A 21,967-nucleotide genomic window follows, 5' to 3' on the forward strand; every position below is an offset into this window, starting at 1 on the left:
AAGTTTGCTTAAATGATCTCTAACCCGATCCTCCTCCACCAAGGGAAAGTCTTCCTTTCTCCAGACTTTCTCTCTTGCCTCCAGCGTCTGGGGTTCCTGAGGGCTGGCCTGAGCAGTAAAGACTGAAGCAAAGAAGGCATTCAGTAACTCTGCCTTCTCTGCATCCTTCGTCACCAGGGCACCCACCCCATTCAGCAAAGGGCCCACATTTTCCCTAGTCTTCCTCTTGCTACTGATGTATTTGAAGAAGCCCTTCTTGCTGTCCTTGACATCTCTAGCCAGATTTAATTCCAAATGGGCCTTAGCCTTCCTCGTTGCATCCCTGCATACTCTGACAACGTTCCTATATTCCTCCCAAGTGGCCTGTCCCCCTTTCCACTTTCTGTATACTTCCTTCTTCTGGTTGAGTTTTGCCAGGAGCTTCTTGCTCATCCATGCAGGTCTCCTGCCTCCTTTGYTTGACTTCCTAGTCATAGGGATGCAGCGCTCTTGAGCCTGGAGGAAGTGATGTTTGAATATTAACCAGCTCTCTTGAACGCCCCTTCCTTCTAGGGCCCTAACCCATGGGATTCCTCCAAGTAGGTCCCTGAAGAGGCCAAAGTTTGCTCTCCTGAACTCCAGGGCTGCGATCCTACTTAGTGCCCTGCCTCCTCCTCGCAGGATCCTGAACTCCACCATCTCATGGCCACTGCAGCCAAGGCTGCCCCCGACCTTCACATCTTCCACCAGTCCTTCTTTGTTTGTTAGTATGAGGTCCAGCAGCACACCTCTCCTTGTTGGCTCCTCCACCACCTGTGTCAAGAAGTTGTCACCAATGCTCTGCAGGAACCTCCAGGACTGTTTGTGCCTAGCTGTGTTGTCTTTCCAGCAGATATCGGGGTGGTTGAAGTCCCCCATGAGAACCAGGGCCTGGGATCGTGAGGCTACTTCCAGCTGTCTGTAGAAGGCCTCATCGACTTCCTCTTCCTGATCAGGTGGCCTCTAGTAAACACCCACAACAGTGTCACCCATGCTAGCCTGCCCTTTAATCCTTACCCATAAGCTCTCGACTCGCTCTTCATCCACCCCTAGGCACAGCTCAATACATTCCAGTTGCTCTCTCACATAAAGAGCAACTCCACCACCTCGCTTACCTGGTCTGTCTTTCCTAAAAAGCACGTAGCCATCCATGACGGCACTCCAGTCATGCGAGCTATCCCACCAAGTCTCTGTAATGGCAATGAGATCATGGCCCTGCGACCGCACACAGATCTCTAGTTCTTCCTGTTTGTTCCCCATGCTGCGTGCGTTGGTGTACAGGCATTTCAGGGAGGTGATTGAGCATGCAGGTTTCTCAGAAAGGGTACAAGAGGATCCTCCATAGCCACATCCCATGCGCACTTCCCTGGCTGCATTCACCTGCTGGAGGCGTCCTGACTTGAGTTGTCTTATGTCAGCTACCCTGGCACTATAACTTTCCCCTTCCCCCGTCTTTCTTAGTTTAAAGCCCTCCTTCCAGGCTGGCCAACTTGTTGGCAAAGACATGCGTGCCCTGCTTAGTGAGGCGGATCCCATCTCTCCCCAGCAGTGGTTGATCTTCAAACAGGGTCCCATGCTCGTAGAAACCAAAACCCTGTTGCCAACACCAGCAGTGCAGCCAGTCGTTAACTTGGAAAGTCCGTCTCCTCCTCCTCTCATCCATCCCCCTCACTGGCAGGATTGAGGAGAAGATGACCTGGGCTCCCAGACCCTTGACCATCATCCCCAGAGCTCTGAAATCCTGCTTGATGGTCTCCAGTTTGCCCTTGGTGTCATTGGCGCCCACATGGAAGAGCAGCAGTGGGTAATAGTCCGAAGCATGGACAAGCTTAATCATATTCCACCATCAAAGAGGAAATCAATATAAAAACATTGCTATAAAAAGAATTAGTATTATGCATTGTTATAATAAGAAATACAAAACTAACCAAAAGACTGGTATGCGAGTACTTTCTTTAAAGTAAACCTGGACTTTTACATGCAGCTTTGGAAATTGTCTAGGAGTCCCTGTTTATTCACTGGAGTTCACCTCTCGGTAACTTGGCACCTGGCTCCGTGTTGCTGGAAGTCCAAGGCAGCAGAAGAGAAACGTAGCTGTGTTATTTCCTCGTCACACGGCTACGGAAGCTGCTGTGTCTTTATCTATTCTTTCCTGGTAGGTTCAGCTGTGTGAGACAAGATTTCTTTGCATTTATATAGATAACACGAATATTTGGGGGGTAAAATAAGCAAAGGCTTGGAGGATGCTATCTATAGCCAGTGATTAATCTGTACAAAGCATTCAGAGAACAGTTACACAGCCTCAGAAGAAAATGGAGATCAGGTTTCAGGATCTACCTTTCTCCCCACGTACTGATACTTTAACAGATTTTAAGTTAGCAAAGGGGATGAATACCTGCTCCTACTTTGCAAACTGCATAGTGACTGTTGTCCCAGCTTCTTGATGGGAGCCTGGTGTGCAGAGGCAGTGCCCATGAGAGTCAGAGGGTGCTTTTAGAGCAGATTGCCCCAGCCATCCCTATACTTCTACTGGCGTGTACTTTTACTGAAGGAAGCTCTGAAAGGCGGAAGCAATCTGTGGAAGCTGCTTCTCTCTCAATTATCAGCTTTGTTTAAGCAATGAAGACTTGCTTGGAACTCCTAACCTCTTTCGACCTTCCTATTTGTACAGAAATGAGCCTTGACACAAACATACTGGCCATGAGTCGGCATGTGCTGTGTGTACGTATTCTGCATTTGCATTTACAAAAAAATCTCTGCAAAAGAACGACAACCGTGCAGAACAAGCACTGCTTTCCAGTGATAGGCATATTCTTAAAGAAAGTAAGTTTGCATTCCTGCAGCAATTTTTCTGTGAGCAGATGTTGGAAACTTGAATAAAAACTGGAGTGTTTGAAAACTGGCTATTTATATTAGCAGGATGTTGTCTGACAGAAAAACCCGGTTTTTGTTCAAACCAAATATTATATGTCCTCCTTAAAACAACACAAGAAAGGAAATTAAACAAAAATGAAATCCAACTGTGTTATAACACAACTGGTGTTCCAGATTTTTAAAGATCACTGATTTGTTTTACAGAAACATCTAGAACTGGCCATTATCACAGAAAGGATAAATAATGCAACCTTTTATTTAGTAAATCTTACATCTACAGTAGGTCTTTTCACACAGTCAGTTAAACTGCAGGACTCCCTGTGATGTAAAGATTCAATTAGATGAAAAAGTTAACACTGTAGCTGCAGATAAGTTTGCTAAACTTCTTTACTTTGCACAGAAGGTGATAGAGTAAACATACTACTAGATGATATTTTATTATGTCTATTTAATRTACTTAGTAAGATTTCTTTTTATCTGGTAAATGAATTTGCCACTTTTGCTCATCAGCACCCACAAAAATGCTGTATTCTTTCCTTTACAGACACTTTTTTTTGTTCATGAGGTGTACGTTTCTGGATAGTTTTTGTTGAGTAGATATGTCAGACTTAATTACTTTTAGTTCAATTTTAAATTTTTTAAAGCTTGTTTAAAAACTCGCTAGCTTGACGAGATGATTCAGCAAATGAAAGAGGTGATTATCATCAGGAGATAGGGTTTACAGTATGTAAAGTTAATGTTTTTTAGTTTTTTGGAAGAGAATGTTGGGTCTGAGTGACCGCAGCTATTATAAATTATCTGCAGGTGATAGCATGCAGGAGCACTACCTGTAAGAGTACAGAAACGAACATGCAGCTTGTTGTTGTTTTACATAATGGAACAACATGCCACACAAACATAATTTGTTATCTGGGATTGTCACAAGGTTAAGCCACGTGAATTTACCAGACCAAAACTCAGTTCCTCGTTTTACCCCATTTTTTCCTTTTTTTTAATGAAGTGTGGGGAATCTTCTATTCTGTTTGTAACTTCTTTCATCTGTTTTTCATCTATGTTGAATGCTTCCTTGCCATGTGGCTGTGCAATATGCAAAGTAGAGGGTATAAAGGCTCTTGAAGAACTGGATTCTCTGGTATCAGTGTTAAATACAGAATTGGCAGTAGTACAGAAAAAGCTGGCTTTTCACCAGTTTTACATACAGTCTCCCAGATACCACCACGACTCCAGTCTTAAGCCTGCTTCTCGCTGCAGCAGTATAACTGGAGAGGCAGCGAAGCTTGGCGAGATACTGGGTCTGTTTAACATTAACTTCTGGGGAGATGACATGAAGAAAGGCAGCCTGGCCCTGAGGAAACCACACAGGACTAGGGATAAAGCAGACCCTGCAGGAGCTTGTGATACAAACCACTGCTGAGAGTGAAGACTCTCTGCAGCTGGGCTTCCCAAGCATGCTCCTTCAAGGGACAAAGAGCACTAATGAAGAGGGACTGTTCAGGAAGAACCTCAAGTTAGGTGGAATAAATCTCATCCTGTCTGTGCAGGAGAATGTTGTTATCCTACACAYACAGAGCGCTTACAGAACATTTTTAGTGGCAGCCTCTAATGGGCATCTCTCCTTCCCCACCTTAACTATGGATGTTAGTAATGGGACAAATTAGACTGTTTTTTCATCGCATGTGGACATTGTGCATTTGATATGCGGTCACTGGCATTCATATTTTTGGTATTTAATTGGTATATTAAAAGCTCATGGTTTCTTTGTGGTTTGGGCAGTTGAAAAGTTCGAAGTGCTAATGTGAATCTCTAGCTGCCTTATACACAGGAAATGGAAAACTGAGCATTACTAGAGAGGGGGCCTGAATCGATTGGTTTTGTATATGTATTTTTCTCACTTCTGCTTGTCAGATAATAGCTGCCTTTTTACTGCCAATGATAATTTTTGCCGTATCTCTACTGTTCTTTGTTCACGTGTGCTAACAAATAAGCAAAGAAGATAATCACTGAGCAAATAGCTCGAGGGACAAAAAGAGCAATAGGCTTTGGATTGAATATATTCTATTTGTGTCAGATGGGGATGCACAAGAGGGGAGAAAGGCCATCTCATGATCAAGGTATGGCGGTGAAAGTCAGCAGAACTCGGTTTGTTTTGTTTTTGGAAAATGTACCGGAGACTTGTGCTTGCACAATTTGTTTACCTCTTTGTATATCACTTACATTGTCTATAAACAAGGATAATACTTCAGACACTATCAATTTGCAAAGCTTAATCCTAGGCTTAATCCACCAGTGTCTTTAAAGCATTTTGAGATTCTCAGATAAAAATGCAAAAAATATGATTATGTCAAATCAAACTGATAATCAAAATAAATGTCTTTTTCCTTTTCCTTAATCAGGATGTGAAACATACCATTTATGAATGGTATTTTATTTACATAAATAACAAGACATTAGGATAGCAAAGTTTTGGATAGTCAGTAAGTCACTTAACTGGAGTTAAACTCTGATACTTGTTTTTGGAAGTGTTTAATAGTTTAGACTTTCTAATATAAATGTACACTGCTGAGCAGCAAATAGGGAAGAAGACAAGTCTAGAGGAAAGAACAATGACCTCTGTGAGGAAGAGAAAAATGCAAGTACGAATACGGTGTGTGAAGTAACAGGGAAGAGCGGAAGGCTTTGCACAGTCTCCCCCAAGCAGCAGCCAAATTTCGCCTATGACAGACGATAGCAATGCCRGGTAGGTCGTGTTAATGCCTCGTGTTAATGCAGTCACGTCCTCTGGTTATTACTGCTAATTATCATAGCACCTTCTGCCACTGCCACACTGCCCTCGGAAGCTGGGGATACTGTGAGCACTTGGGAGGCGATTCGGCAGCAAGGGCTGCAGAAATAGGCTGCTGAGAGTGGCATCGCTCAGGTACGCGGGGGCGAGGATTTTGTTAGGCAAACCTTCCTGCCATATCCAGAGCAACAAAGTGTGAAACATGTCAGAACATCTTTCTTTTGCAACCAGGCATTGCACAGCAGAAATGATAAATGCCTTAGTGACACATTCAAAACAAACAAACAAACAAACAAAAAAACCCTGGAGTGCTCTTATTAAAGGCTGTCCCCTTATTCACAAGCAGCTCACATGTAAGGGAATCCTTTAAAGACTGTTGAATTAACTAAGTCCCAGACCCACAGAGGTATGCAGCTATTTACACTGAATTCAAGGCAATTAGATACATAATTAGGAGTTAGTTGTATGTATACAAAATAGTGCAGGTATCTAATGGATTTATACATGTATTTTGTGATACACCTGTTTGAGGTGGGCTGTAGTTGTTACCCCCCACTTGATAGAGCCATATCAATACAAAACAGAATGAGGTATTGTAAACCAGTCCCCAGCTGTAACACCTGTACTTCTTGCCTGCGTTCAGCAGACTCTACATCTAAGCTCCTGCAAGCAGATGATTATGCATACAGTGTAAATACAAGTGCCAATAAAAGTCATGCTTACATATGTTTATAGTTCCATGCTATAATACCTATGAAATCTTTTATGTTTCAGATGCACTGACTTGTGTTTATTAAGCTTGACTTTAATCCACAGTACTCAAAAGAGAAGAACATTCTTATTATGAAATTTTTTCCCCAGTGAACAATTTTACTCCTGAGCCTGATACACTCTCTTGAGTGGAGAATTTGCTGCTCTCATCTCAGTAACCAACTGTAAAGTCTGGGTTTCCAGTCAGTGTCATCTGTGTACTGAAGGAGAGGTAGTGGTTTGACACTTTATTCTGATTTATTAGAGTTTTCTCTATGCAAGACACAAAAAGTAAGTGTCACATTAGCTTTTTTCAAAAAAGATAATGCCAGGAGGAGCTAACAGGTCTCAGTGAACAGAAATTTTGTTGCTGTTTTGGGGATGTTAAAGCAATCTTCACTGGTCTTCTCAGGTATAATGATCTCCTCTCCCATCTTGAAGACCCCATTACCTTCTTATCCATATTTAAAGAATGAACAAGGAAGTACCACATTACACAAAGAATGAATGGGATTATACTTCCAAACAGTTATTGCAACTTTCCTTGCACAAACTGCCAAGTGTTGCCTCTACTTGCAGTTGAGGTGGAGAGATACGGTCAGTAAATGGGAAACGCAAGAGAAAATAGCACCAAAATACAAGCAGTGTCCCCCTGATTATAATACTGAATAATCTAATCTGCTTGATGTCACACATGTATTGTCCTGGATGTCTATGTTAAATTTGGATCCATACTGTGAAGTAAAAGAATAATGAAAAGGGTTTTTCTTTAACTTTGACAGAGTTATAAAAGCGGGGTTGTGGAGCGGGGAGTTCCTTTCCCCCAAAAGACATGATGTAGGGAAAGAGACAGCAGGCGAGGAGGATACAAGACTGCTCCGAAGTCATGGCTGGGACCTTTCTGTTAGGTATCAGAAAGGTTGTCATATCAAAAAGATAAATTTCTCCCACAGAGAGGATTTCATAGGAAGCCTTTTGAAAATAAATGTTCTCATAAGTAAATTGTACAGCTAGTATAGATTCAAGGTTAAGAGGTCAGTACAACCCCTGTCCAAATGTTAGCAGGAAATAAAACTATAATAACATCAGCCTTTCGCTGACATCAGCTCCTTATTTATAGGCACCCTGCGGAGTCTCTATCATTCAGTGAAAGTGATTATAGAGAGATGGCTTTATCTTGCTATAGTTGAAGCTGCAAACAGATTCTATTACAGGCCCCATTTTTAGGCTACATTACAGCTTTTTCCCCTAAAGGTGGTTTGATCCAAGAGATGTCATGCTTGCTGAAAATACTATGATAATTTTCCCCATAGGCTTAAAGATGAACGGGCTTTTTTTTTTTTTTTTTGAGATACAGATTATTTTAAAATTACTCTGGTGTTTAAAATCTCAGCTATATTGAACACTCATTTGGGTCTATTGGGCCTTTCTTTGAAGCAGCTTGCCCAGTTATGCAAAAGTCAAGAATAAGCCATGGCAGGAATAAAGGCTGACAGTAAAGCAGAACTGCGGAGGTGGAAAAATCACCTAAAATGGCTCTGTACTAATATGCTACCAAACAGGAAACTGGAAGGCAGCAAGTCTGGAAAGAAGAGTAAACAGTTAAGCTGTTTTTAATGAATTTGCTTTAGAGSTTGTTAGGAAAATATTTTCATAAACAAGGGAAAAAATTCCTTTCAACTGCTTGTTCAGCCATCTGCCTCTGGTAGTTTCTGTGAGCACCTCTGCTCCCACCAGGGCTGGGGAGCAGAGGAGGACCTGATCTTTCAGAGCTAAAGAGCTGAGTAGTTTTGTGCTCCCTGAGGAGCAAAGTCTCACCATGACACTCTACTCTCCTGAGTGGCATTGGTTGCTTGGCATTTCTGTGCTTCGCCATGGACCACATAGTGTCTTTTCCAAAGAGAGCACTTATAGACTTCACTTTTCTTTGCCGTGCTGAGTAACCAAGTAGAATTACTCTGAGTGGGCTCGAAATGGCTTTCAATATTACTTTAGAGTGCAGGTATGCTGAGCTTTATGCAATGCTAGAAGGATAGCTCTTGTAAATTAACAATACAAAAAAGCAAAAATTAAACATTATCAATAAATATCAGCTAGGTTAGCTATCAGGTCTTCTTAAAAAAGCATTGTGAAACCCAGTAGCTTTGCTTCTCATTTACCTCATTAGCTTCAAGAGTTTTCTTACAAAACCTACGCAGCACTTAGGTTTCACTGAAACATTCTCCATTGCCTTTGAAGATGTTTGAACTGGACTTTGGGAAGCTGATAACCTTTTTATAATCGCTTTCCTAAAGCTCAAAAGGTCAGCTGACATCTGCCAGAGACTTCATTACTTCTGGTCCCTATGGTCTCTCAAGGCTGACTGGGTGAAAGGCTGCTTCCTGGCTGGGAAGTCTGTGTCAGTGAAAAAGGCTGTGACAAAATTCAGTCCAAGTTCAAGGAGGGAGTCACAAAAAGCCCTTTTAGGGCTGAATTTCCAATCTTAGCTTCTTATTATTTGTATGATAGCTGTATAAATATATACATAAAAGTAGCTTGGAAAGCAGAGATATATGCAAAAGTGTCCTTATGAACCTTTTGGACATCATACACCTTCTGGTAGCTCTTACTCACCAGTGCAAATTCTTTGTTGAGGACCATCTGCTCCACCAGGGATGACTCGTTGTGGAAGAGGTGAGGCTGCATGTGACTCCACATATGGGGAAACCACCAAAACTCATCTACTGACTTCAACAACAGGTCATCACCTTTGTCTTCCTCTTCGGTGCCTGCAAGAGAGAAAAAAATAAATAAATAAAAATAACAGTAACAAGTAAAAAACCAAGAGGCTGCCACAAAACCTAATGTCCTTGGCTTCATTCTGTCTCACTGCTGAAGACAGGCCCTAGCACATTGCCAAAGAAATGATATTGTGAATGGCAGATGCCTCTTTTTTTCTGTTCCTGGTATGGTATTAATAGACAGTGATTCTAGCAAGGATAAGTTTTCAAGGGCTGACTGCTGTGTTGTGTAATACGCCAGGCGTATTTAGAAGTTGAGGCTGCCCCATGAAGGTGGAGGCTGGATGGACTCGCATCCACCTGATTTGGTATTTCAGGATACTGCACAGTGCTAGCTGGCCAGGGTGGCCAAAACCAGCACTCACTTGGAGCTACATTAGCTTCATCAAATTGAAATCTGATAATTTCTGCTAAAGTGTAAAGAAAGTTTGCAGTAGTTTCAAAGTTTATCTGCTGAAAAAAAAGGAACTGTAATGGCAATGGGGTTTTTAAATGTCATGTTTCCTATGGTTCAGTATTCCATTTTTGCCAAGTTTACTCTTTAAGTAAAAAGAATAAAAATACCTGTGTTAGTGAGCAGTATTTGCTTCAGGCAGAAGCAAGCAAGAAGTGGTTACAACAAAGAAAGTCTTCCATCTGAGAAATAATGCAATGCTACTTCCAACATCTGCAGACATATGTCTCCAGTGCTTTTTTAAATAGGAAAGGCAAAGTTACATTTCAATAACTTCATGCTCAAATTACTGAACMACATTCAGTTTATTGGCAGCATTCCTTCTCGTTTCTTCATCATTTCAATTTAAGTACTTTTATTTAGCTTCAGTCAAAGAAATATTTGTCAAAATCTGTCTACTGATGCAAACACAGATAGCTTTCTTTTTACAAGCCTTTCAATGTTTTGCAAAGCTCCCTGGAAGAAAATGCTCTGTGGACATCACTGTTTACTTCTGTGGTATGAAGCAGGAACATGTAGATGTGGCTGTTCAGCGCATGCACTTCAGCTCTTTATTTTTGTTTTTCATTTCTGCAGTGTTTTGAAGAATGCTACTGCACAGTGAGAGCGTTACTTTGAAACTTTCTCATAGCGCCATCAAATCAATTTACTCCCTGTTCGTAGCACTCTACAAGCTGTAAGAAAGCATGCAGTTGCCTCTGCTGGTAGGAGCACCTCTGGAGAAATAATACAACCTCATTTGCTAGGTATTTTGTTGCTGAAAAGAAGTGATGGCAGTTCTTTCACATGATGGAGCAGAAATTTTCATAAATTTCTATGTATGGATCTGGTGAATGGCCATTCTCTTGTTTATTGGGGCAGGTGGTACACATGCACCCACCCGGGCGAGCGTATGTGCAAGGGAAAMGTGATCAGAGAAGGAGAGAAACTTAATGTGGGTTTTCAAAACAGGGCAGGAGGGAAAGGGGTAGGAAACTGGGGAGCCAGTGAAGATCCCACTGGTAGCCCAAAGGTAGAAAACTGAAGATAGGAATGAAAAGAAAAAAGTGGGTAGTTGAAATTTATATGGAACTATGATCATCTGAGGTGAGATTTAGGTCACAGTATAATTTAGTGCCTTATTAATGTTTGAAGTAGAGTATGATTTTTGAAAGAGCTTCATTATTAAAAATATATTTTAATCACATTTTTTCTGCTAATTTCTTTGTACATTTAGATAAAATTCATCAAGCTGAACTTTTTTTTTAATTATAACAAAGATTAAATAAGAGAAAGCACTTTCCAGTTTAGACAAACACGAGCTCATAATGGCAGAGCTGGAACAGAAATGTTTCAAGTTTAAAACTTGTCGTTGTTACTTTTGAGGATAACTTTCTTTACGAACCTCTGAAAAGAAATTCATTTTGATTCTATAAATTCTGAAGTAAAGGTACTTAAAAAAGAAACAACTAATGTAAAGTTTCAATAGACCATTTGATGGGTGCTTATATCTTTTAAATATTTTTGCCCAAAACCTTATTCAGAGTATTGGAGGCAAACCAAGGAATTTTGAAGTTTTCATTTCTTGAGCAGTCAACATTATCTATGTGACTTTCTATCTTCATTTTAATGTGAAATCTGAAAAATAYAGTAGACCTATAATCAGAGGTGAGCATATAACTACTTTGAGACGCAGTGTGCACTTTGCACAGGCAGGTAATTATTCAAAGTTTGTTTACACATAATAAATAATCCCACACTTTAAAACCAGAACTATAACTTAGGTGTCTCTTTTGAGCTCAAAACTCAAACTAATTTTGAAGTTTATTATTGATAATCTCAGAAGTTTTAATTGCAGATCCTGAGAACGTCTTAATTTATATAGCCACATCATAAACAAACAGAAAATAAGTGCTAAAACTAATAGACACTAGTAAGTTTTTGCTAACATCCTTCATCTACAGTATATAGTATAGCAGTGCTATAAAAAGGAATGGTGGCGGCATTAAGAAAACAAGTAGTGAGGCTGATATGTCCGCTATTATAATTGCATGTAGACATACCAACAAAAATTGGTATTTGTAGTACAGGTGTCAGCAACATCTTTTGATGAAAATGTCTGTTTAATCTGCCAACTCATTCCCATGGTGAACTCCCCTCTTGTAGTTTGAAAATGATCCAAGTTTTGGAAAGGAGAGCAAAATTGTGCATTAAGGAAGTCAATAAGGCACAGCAGTTTCAGAGTGCTAATAAAATACGTTGAATATCTGATACTAAAAGCCTCTCTGGGTAAACAAGCCACATTTACAGTAATTAAAGAATACCTTTCCAAGTTTTACTTATAATGAGTCAATAAAGTGTATATTGCATGGAGAATACTTTGAAAGGTTTCCACTAAGCTGATATGACAAAACACTACCACCAACCTGTAAATGAAGTGCTTGCTTAAAAACTCAGATGCATCACTGAGTACAGACTGCAGCAGGTCCCTTAATGGAAGCAATGACATGCTTCAACTCATTAAGTAGTTTTGTGCTATTTTTGTAAGCCTTGAGAGCCTTAGGAGAACAGGCATACACACATTCTCCTGTTTTACCTCCCTGCAGCAGCTGCAAATCTGAAATTGGTCACAGTCGTATCATGTGGGTGAGGAAACCTGTAGACTGGATAGGAACTGACTTTGTCATTAAGGAAACTGGGTGGCATATGGAGGCTATTGGGATCGACAAAGAGGAGTTGGGGGTCTGATTTTGTAGAAAGCTGTATGTTTTGTGCCAGCCACTACTCAGTACATTACAGAATTTATAATTATCTCTTTCCACACCTCCTTYGCTCCCTGAATTATCTTTCTCTGAGGTGGACATTGCAATGACTGATGCCAGCTTTACTCTGCAGATGGCCACAGTAAAGCAGCATCCTACCTTTAGAGTAGCTAAGAGCCTTGGGCTGTTTTTGTTTGTTTTGCTATATTACATATATGTCCAATTAATCTCCACAAGAAATAACTATACAGGCAGGTCAAGATAAAGTGAGCAGAATGCTGAAGGTCTTTCTCCTGAGTTGCTCTCTAATCACAGGTCTGCCACTGGCTTGTTATATGACTTCAGGCAAATAATTCCATCTCTCTGTACCTCATTTTTCTCAGACTCTACAGCCTACATCTTTAGTCTGTAAGGTTTTCTGGGCAGCAGCTGTTTCACATTATGTGCTTGCTCAAGGGGGAAACAGCCTGGACTTAAGCAGTGGTGTTTAAGAGCAACAGTGATACACACAAACACATAATTTTGGTGGCCTTTTCTCTGCTCATCCTTCAAATACCTTCTCATCTCCCAGGCTCTTACGTACTCTCCTAACTGGTGGTGAAATGGTAATGTAAAAGCTGGGTAAGATCACCTGCTCGGTGATCCAATAATGGCAATGAAAAGCGATGTAATACTATATGCCTGCACCAAGAGATGGATAATCTTCATTTGCCTGCTTTACCCTACCTACTTTGCTGCCCAGTACAGATAGAGGTATCACTCCTAGCTTTTATATTTCTCCTCTCAAATTTTTGCTGCTTTAATGCCTCCTCGTCTCCTCCAAATAAGCTTCTCGGCTTGCTTTCTTAGCACCCCTCGAGCAGTGGGTCCCGCTGGGGAGGGCTGAGCGGGTTGAAGGTGAGGTTTCTGGAGGTGGTCTTCAGCGGTGAGAAGGGTGCAGAGTTTGGAAAGGAGAAGGACAGCAGACACCTCCATTGCAGTGAGTTGCTAAATAAGTCTTTTCTTGCCTTAGCAGTACTAGGCAGGTCAGCAGCAGCAGAGGGAAGCAGGAGTGGAGATGCAGCAGAAGTGTGAGGAAGAAGGGGAGGAAGGAGAAAATAGAAGGGGCATTCACTGTGCTGGGGAGAAATGGAGCAAAAGAGAGAAGGGAGCCTGCAGGAGGAGGAGATGTAAAAGTGCCTGATACTCCAGAAAAACACAGTGTGCGTGTGTGGAGCTTATTACTGCGTGCAGTAACTAAGGAGCATGACTTCAATATTCATTTAATTGAAATTTCTTTTCATCCTGTTTTCCTTTTTCTCAGTATAAGAATGCACTTATAAATTGCATAATTCTCCATTTATCATCCCTCCCAACTCACAGACCACTGACAGAGGTTATCTTTATAATTATAGCAAAATCTTGTGCATCCTATTCAAATACTTCTGCCTATTTAGAGGTTGAGACATGATTTTTCAGTTTTATATTTCATCATACCTATGATATTGGCAAAACCTTAGTGTATCTTCTGCACTGTCCTGCCTTTTGCAAATTACAGAGTTCTTGGCAACTAATTTGCTTCGTTCATGTCCCTAAGATTTACTACTACATGTCTTTCAGAAAAGCACCGAAAACATAAACATACAGCCTCATTCGTAACCTACCATTGCCCCAGTGGACAGCAAATTAGACCCTGAATGCCTAAAATAGTGGAGCACATATTTCCCATTGCTCCACTGAGCCAAAATGTTATTTAAAGAGGGCACATTTAAAGTTAGGTTTAAAATCCTATTACCTATTTAACTGTGGCTACCTGAGAGCATGAAGTTCCTTCTTACCTGTGTGGTAAAATTTTCCTGAAAATCCAAGGTTGAAGGTAAAATTTGCAACCTGAGTGCGCAGTAAATTTTGAGTCTCTAGTAAAGCCTGAAATAAATAAGAAATTAACATGCATTTAGAAAAATAAATATAAAGTTTTGGAATGCCTCATTTTAAAAATTGTGTCATACTGAGGAGATACAAAAAGAAGATTCTGTTAAATGTTTCACATTTTATTTTGGGGCTTTTTTTTTTTTTTAGACTGTTACTACAAGCATTATTTGAGCCTTCAGAATTTGATGGTCTAGCAATGCTGTTAATAGTACTTAAGTACCAAACTATGTGACAGTTTCATAGTTTGGACCAAGAGCCTATGCATTACTTGCATGATCTATGGCAGGACTTTAATCCAGCTATTTGGGGCAGCAAAATGCTAAATCRCTAAGTCACTCATATTGTGGGTTATCAATGAAGCTTAATAAAATGTTTTAAAACTCAAAATAAAATAAGACTATTAGTTTGTATCCATATGTGGAGGCTTTGGGATTTACTTACCTGCAGAAACATTTTAAATTGTGTCTCAATACCAAATTCAGGCTTAAGCATGAATGAAACAAACTCCCATTTTGACCTATGGTAAAAGTAATGTCCATTTTCTCATGTCTGCAGTTAAACCCTTGTTTATTCTTTCTCCTCCAAGGAAAAGAAAAGACCAATCTAAACGAAACGGAGGAAAAGGATATTGCTTATACAAGAAATGGGTGTAGACTTGTGTTACCTATCCAGTTTGTTTCACAAACATATTTCCAACTTGTCCCAAATAGACCACCAGCAAAAGAGAAAAGCTAGTGGATCAGTCTCCATGAGCTATCTAGATTCACTGTTAAGACTTTAACTCTTCACTGCTCCTAAAGATAATCCTCTCTACACAGACATCTGTCCGCTTTGAACCATCAACCCATGTAATGCTGGACATGCTACATATGCAATATGGATAGTGCATTTATCCCCTTCTTGGTCCAGGCAATGCTGAATGGTTTATAAGTTCTGTTTTCATCAATCTTCCATGTCTCCATTACGTGGCTCTTGCAAACTTTTCCCATTATCTATTAATAACATTTCTATTGATCAAATATACATGTTCTTCCACAGTTCAAAGACAAAATGAACACAGTGGTTTACTTATAGCCCAACTCCAGCTAATGTTTCCTTTCATTTGTTAAGATTACATTTGGTATGGTCATTAGTAATATCACTTAACATTACAGGAAAATGGCATCACCTTTTTACTTAACCCACTGATCTAAATTTTTCAAAATGTGAAATAGCTGTGACCATAAACCAAAAATACAGTCAGTCCATTGTAAATAATGAAACAGGTGGAGTTTAAGAAATTGAGATATGAATGATACGCAATCCTATTCCACAGTGGAGCCAAATAAAACAGGTCAGTTTCTGTGGTGTCACTATTTGTCATATTTTCCTTTGCACTGCAGTGAGTTTGGAGGCGCTGGCAGCTACTGTCAGCGTTTGCAGGAGGCCATTCACTTTTCAGAGTTACTGACCACACGCTAATTACAACACATATTTGGAAGCCACGTGCATTTGAGCACAAGGCTCTTCTGAAGCTTCATTTGCTAGCAGTCATCTTCTAAAGAGGCATCATGTGAGTGCTAGGCAGCTTGGGGATGTAATATAAGAGGTTGTCAGAAAGTGTGCATCTGCCTTCATTTTTTTATTATAAACATTTATTAGGCTTTAAGGAAGACAAATACATTGCTTTAAGGAAGGCAAATACATTGCTAAAGGAAAGGAATAATGCAATCTAATGGCAGTGAATCACATGCTTTAGAATTGAATACTAAGATAGCGGTATGGTTTCCAGCCTATCTTGTCAGACATTTAATAAGTTGATTATTTCACTTCTCTGACTTTTTCACATGTGGCACTATATTTACATACTACATAACTAAATATTCACTAAAACATAAAACCTTGGAGATCAACATGACTGTCAGCTAAGACATTGAGGAAAATCCCCAGCAGACATAAAATGGCATTAAATTGAAACCATTAAAGTCATCAGCTTAGAGTCTGAGTCATTATATTTTAAAACATAATTTTCCAAGTTATAGAGCATTTTATGTATGTTGAAAAAGACTGATGGGCTGAGCAAAATCAACTCAATTTTTGTTTGAGGAAAGAACACTTTGAGAAATTATTATCACCTAACATATAGTATGAGAAACAAACATCGTTATATCACTGTTTTTTTTCCAGTTTCCCTCACGCTCACATCTCACTTAAGATCACAAAACCGGGGGGGATAGCAAGAAACATTCCATCCCAGTGAGGTCTCATTAAAACACAGAGCAAGGATTAAGATGTAAATCCTATAACCTGCAGCATGTCATGCATTTTTCTCTGTCTAAAGGGCAAATCCGTCACTCAAACTGGATTTGGCTCAGTCCTGAAGACTCGTTTTTACTGCAATTTCCATATATGCATATTAACTTTAGTAATATGCTGCTAAAATTCATTTTATGACTTCAATTAATTTTAATACTAAAAGGATATTGTCAAATAAGTGAGTCTAAACATCTTATCACTGCTTGCCTGTATGTAGAGAGGAGATAATATTGTCCACAACCTTAATTAAAAAAAAAAAAAAGTAGGTGATTAGGATCTGCTTTCCCTATTTTTAATAAATTTATATTCAGACAAAATTGCTGCTGACTCATACTGCCTTCACTGGTAATTTTACACAGTAAATAGGGGGAACTTTGTTGTCTCCTGTAGATACTGACCTTAATAGCGCACAGCATGGAAATGTGTCATGGCAGGAAAAGAGCAGGCGACTTCCGTCGTTCCTCTTTCACCCGCACGGGTTGGTGAATCCCTGCTTGTTTTTAACTCGGGAGTGAGTATGCCTGCAAACCCTGCTGCTTGGGCAGAAATGCATTCCTCCGGCCCCCTGACTCCTCAGCATTGCTGGGGGATTTGGGGGCGTGGGAACAGAGGACCTGCTCTTTTCCCYGGGATCCTGTGCTAGAAACCTTCTGGGCCTTAGGCAGCCTTCCCACGGGGCAGAAGATTTTTATTTTACTCCACCCATCCCGTTTGCRTGCTGACCCCTGCTGACTGCTGCCACCGGGGGACCATTGCTCTCTGCTCTGTCTTTTCCTTAGGGTCTGGGGGTTGACTTTTTTTTCTTCAGCTCAAAGCAGCCATAAGTGGAGGAAAGCTATTTGCATGTGAAAATACAATTAGAATTTGCCATYGAATATGTAGAAATGTTTTAAACCAATAGCTGGAATTTACCATTGTTTTAATTTTGGACGGTTAAATATATCACGCTAAATAATTATCGTTTTCCAAGAAAAGAACCATGGAGCACATCTGCATATGGTCAAACAGGCATGTCTCAGTGCCAAGCAAAGCAAATTGTTTTTTTTAAAGGTAATCCAAGTTGTTCTTTCAAATAAAAATTGCCTGGAATCTCTCAAAATTCATGGGTTTCATTTTATTAATTCAATCTTTGCTTTGTCAATGAGGTTCTCTCTATGACAACCACAAGATGCAGTTTCTCCTTTATATTGCATTTACATTCAGCAGTATTTTACAGTAATCCATATAATTAGATTTGAAGTTGCCATGTCTTTATTCTTAATAATTGGTGCATCTATTAAGCAGAAGTGATATTTTCTTACAATGTCCTCATTAATTATAACTGTATCCTTCATTTACATAATAAACTTTTTGGGGTAATTTCTGCAGTAACATTTCATGGCTAATAGGAAGCAATTTGCTTTCCTTTATTAAGTACATTAAAACTTCATGCCCCAGACATCACTGACTGTAAACATTTGATTCTGCTCAAATTTAATGCACCAAGGCATTTTGCTCTGCCATATTAGGTTTATTTATGTGCTGTGTTCTGGATTGTTAGCTGCTAATGAGACTTCAGCTCTTATTGCTCTAAGGCCTGAACACTAACCTCATTTTAATGAGTTCATTATTTGCTGCCTTCTGAATGGAAGACAACAAATTTTCCTTTTAATTAAAGGTCAAAACACCTCTGGCTAAGGAAAGTGAAGAGGTTATCAAATCCTTAGAGAAGTTAAAAGAATGACTTTTTTCTGATTTTTGAAGCCAAGCATGGGCAGGCCAGTCTGGAGGAAGAAGGTGTTTCTCTGGGGACTGAAACTCCAGATCTAAGCTAAATGATAACAACAGTAAAACATGGTAGCTAGTTTCCCAAGACATTGTAAAAAGCAAAAGTCAGACAAAGCAATTAAAGAGGCTTTACTCCTAACTCAAAGGTCTGTGTCGATCAATACTACTGCTAGAGCATGAGCCCTTGTTTGCATGTGCAACGATTTATAGGGTGCAGAGGACAGATGCCAGATTAATTGAGCCAACAAAAACTAATCTCATATTTCTTACTGGGGAAAGTGAGGCATATGTGATCAATATTGCAGGCTGTTTTTAGTGACACAGAGGTGTATGCAACTGCGTGAGTACGTGTGTGCACGTAAGGGCGAGTGCTGAACCCTTTCTATGAAAACACGTGGTGGAAACTTCAGGCAAACTAAAGAAAAGGGATGGGAAGTAGTATGTGGATTCTTGTCTGTTGTACAGCATTTAATATTTGGTCACCATTTTAAAGACAGGCTAACTAAGGTCAGTTTATGAACCTCTCATTTGAGAAGCTGTTTGATCATAGATAATAGCATTAGAGATAGAAGAAGTATTTGTGAAAGACAGCACTAGTGTCTGTGAGAACAACTCATTATTTTTCRAGGAAAATTCTAGCATTTTGAAAACATAATCACCATCATTTAGAATGAAAACTGAAATTCTCAGGATGTCCTGATAAAAACTCTAAAAAATTACTTCTGCAAAACTGAACTTGCAGACATTTCCGGAATCTTTCTCTTCCCAGAAGTTGCTGAACATGCTTGAGAGTACCACAAGTAGTCTAGGATGTTCACAAGTTTTGCAGGGCTCAGCATTACCCCACCATGGGGCCTGAAGCCCTCTGGTTTCATTCTAGGTCTTCAGGTCTCCTGGGCTCCTGGTTATATATTTGGCCTTCCAGACATGGTACTGTGAATGTGARTTTGGGGAAATGGCAAAAGCTGAAGACCTTAGATACTGGAGGCTGCCATCTCCATGGCAGGAGCCAAGACACCCAGGGGTCTCCCTCCCGTGGGGCTCTTGCCAGGCAGAGCTGCCCAAGGAAAAGAGATTCCAGATTACCAAATAGCCCATCCATGAGGACTGCATGATGTGGAGGACTGACAAGAAAGGATATAGTTATTCACATGGTTTGGAAAGAGATGAAGGGAAAGAGGGGAAGTCGGGTATTTTTGCTTTTCAGTGTATCTATAATTTGCTGTCATCCTGAATTATTTTATTTCCACAGTTTATCATTCCAGGAATTGCTTCTGATGCGGCAGGATGTGCCAGTGTCTGGYGTCTCAGGGCTACATGGCCAAGGTTGTGTTGTCCCATCACCATCTGAGGGATGTGACTGAGAATTTTGTCAAAAATATACTAACTTTCCACTACTCAAAATCATCATTCATTTGGGAGTGGATCCTAGTGCTGGGTAGTGATTCCACTGCTGCATTTTTTTCTTCCTTTCAAATATAAGTTTTTGTGTATGTATGTGTGTGTGTGCATAAAATGCATACATGCTCTCTCTATATACACATTGCTGTTCATTTGTATATACAGTACATACATGCAACTATATAAAAACAGATATTAATTTACAGTAAATTTTCCTATATATAATGTTTATACACTGCTTAATAAACAGGAGTTTTGACTGGAACAGATTGCCCAGAGAGGCTGTGGAATCTCTGTCCTTTGAGATATTAAAAACAGACCTGGACACTGTGCAACCTGAACTAACTTTGAAGTTACCTCTGCTTTGAGCAGGGACTTAGACTAGACTACCTCCAGAAACCATTTCCAGCCTCAATTATTCTAAGATTTGATGAAGTTTTGCCCTGTAATTTTCACTTCAAGACAGTTTTCTAAGGCCTCTGTTGTGCTTGCTTGATTAATACCAACAAGTCTTTTTATGTATTTATTTATTGTTGTTCCTTTACATCTGTACTTGATGTTTTTGCAGTTATATAGCCTTGAGGTTCATTCCCAAGCTGTGGTCTGTGCAGCAATTTGCTGGTGGTCTGTGGAAAGTTGGATGACCACATAGTATCAGTTTTGCTTTTGATTTCCCACTGTAAATTTTTAGAAAAAAAGCTAAAAATACATTCAGCAATGTTTCTTTCCAGTATAAGCAGCTGTTGTCAGGATGTGACTTTCAATTGCCTCCTCCTGCTCTATTTCTCTCCCTGAATTCTATGCTAAGGAAAAATCTGACCATGCCTTATGTAGTCTTCAAAGCCATAGTAATCTTCATAGGACCATTATGAAACAGTTAACCACAGTTATCCCTATAAMGCTAATATGAAGTAGTTAGCCACTATTTTCTTGATAGGAAAATTGAAGTTAAAAATTGAATGACTGACCTAGCATCATTGGAAGGGTCACTGCGAGATCACGACTTGGGCTGCAGCCTTCTGTTTGGACCACAAATATGTGTTATAAGGGGGACAATCTAATCAGCTGCCTCTGCCCTTCTTAAAACATGATCCAGTGGTGAATTCATAACCCCAGTGAAGCTGAGTCATTGATTTCTGTATGGTGAGGTTTTCAGCCCACTTCACATGATTATAAAACAATTTTAATAGAAAATTTATTAATAATGTAGTGTAGAGATTATAAAGAATTTACATTATTGACTTGCTGGCTAGATTTTGAAAGGTGTTTAGGGGTTAAAGTTACAGTCAGGTCCTTAATGGAATCTTTAAAATCACTCGTACTATTTATCCTAAGCCAACAATGATTTGAAGAGCTGTTAACCAGGCCCTAGATCAATTGCCAGGTGTTGACCTTCACAGATTTACATTCCCTCTTCTGACATTTTTCATATAATACATTATACAAATGATGCAAGTCCAAGCACTGGCTGCAGACCGCTTGCCACAGCCAGCTGGGCCAGTAATGGTTCAGCCATTGCCCTAAGTTAGTAAGATGTGACTTTACTTGTTTTTTGTATTTATTTCTGTGAAGTACTATGCTAATCTATAATGCTACATAAATAATTAATAGGAAGGTCTCTGATGATACTGAGCACAGCCAGCTCTGTCTGCAGATCTATTTTCTATTATAGAGCTATTACTTGAGTCTGTTCAGCAATTCCCTTGAGTTAGTCATCTTAGTGTGAGGTCTGAGAGGATATGGGGCTTTATTTGAAGGAAGAAAAAAGTCATGTTTTGAGCTCATATGTAATATGTTTATTGCAAACAGAAGAGTTTATTTTTCCTTTATGAGCAGAATACACAGTTTATCAGGTCTACCTCTGCTGCTATTTCGTAACTCCCTCCTAAAGTCAGAAAACTGTCAGCAGTCTAAATGCATACAGTTCAGCACAGAGAGATGCATCTGTTCCAGTAAAGGTTTAACTAGGTTCAGCTGAGTGAGATGAGCAATACTGCACCAAATTTACCAGCTACTCAAGACTAACTGGCTAATAGCATTACTTCAGAGTTCAGGAAGTGGCTTTTGGTTAAGTACTATAGAAGGGATGATGCTATGACAGTGGCATGATACTCTGACAGTGAGAGGGTACTTTGGCCAGCTGCACACCCATGCATGCAGCAAAYAGCCACTGCAATTCTCTTTCTTTATTTTG

The 21,967-nt window shown here is 39.8% G+C and overlaps 1 protein-coding gene across 10 annotated transcripts in view; it reads right to left on the reverse strand.

Moving 5' to 3' along the window:
* LOC112977285 (bifunctional heparan sulfate N-deacetylase/N-sulfotransferase 4) overlaps window positions 1-21,967 on the reverse strand; it is a 168,726-nt gene that overhangs the window by 54,132 nt on the left and 92,627 nt on the right. For all 10 annotated transcript variants that reach the window (XR_003257434.1, XR_003257433.1, XR_003257438.1 and 7 more), the window contains 2 exons: window positions 14,217-14,304; window positions 9,038-9,192 (listed from right to left, as the gene is read on the reverse strand). Coding sequence is in view for 1 of the 10 variants with exons in the window: in XM_026089463.1 (XP_025945248.1) it covers window positions 9,038-9,192; window positions 14,217-14,304 (243 nt within the window). In the remaining 9 variants the exon portion in view is untranslated. The remainder of the gene's footprint in view (window positions 1-9,037; window positions 9,193-14,216; window positions 14,305-21,967) is intronic.

This window comes from Apteryx rowi, unplaced genomic scaffold (assembly GCF_003343035.1).
Source record: "Apteryx rowi isolate R43461 unplaced genomic scaffold, aptRow1 scaffold_815, whole genome shotgun sequence".
Taxonomy (NCBI): domain Eukaryota; kingdom Metazoa; phylum Chordata; class Aves; order Apterygiformes; family Apterygidae; genus Apteryx; species Apteryx rowi.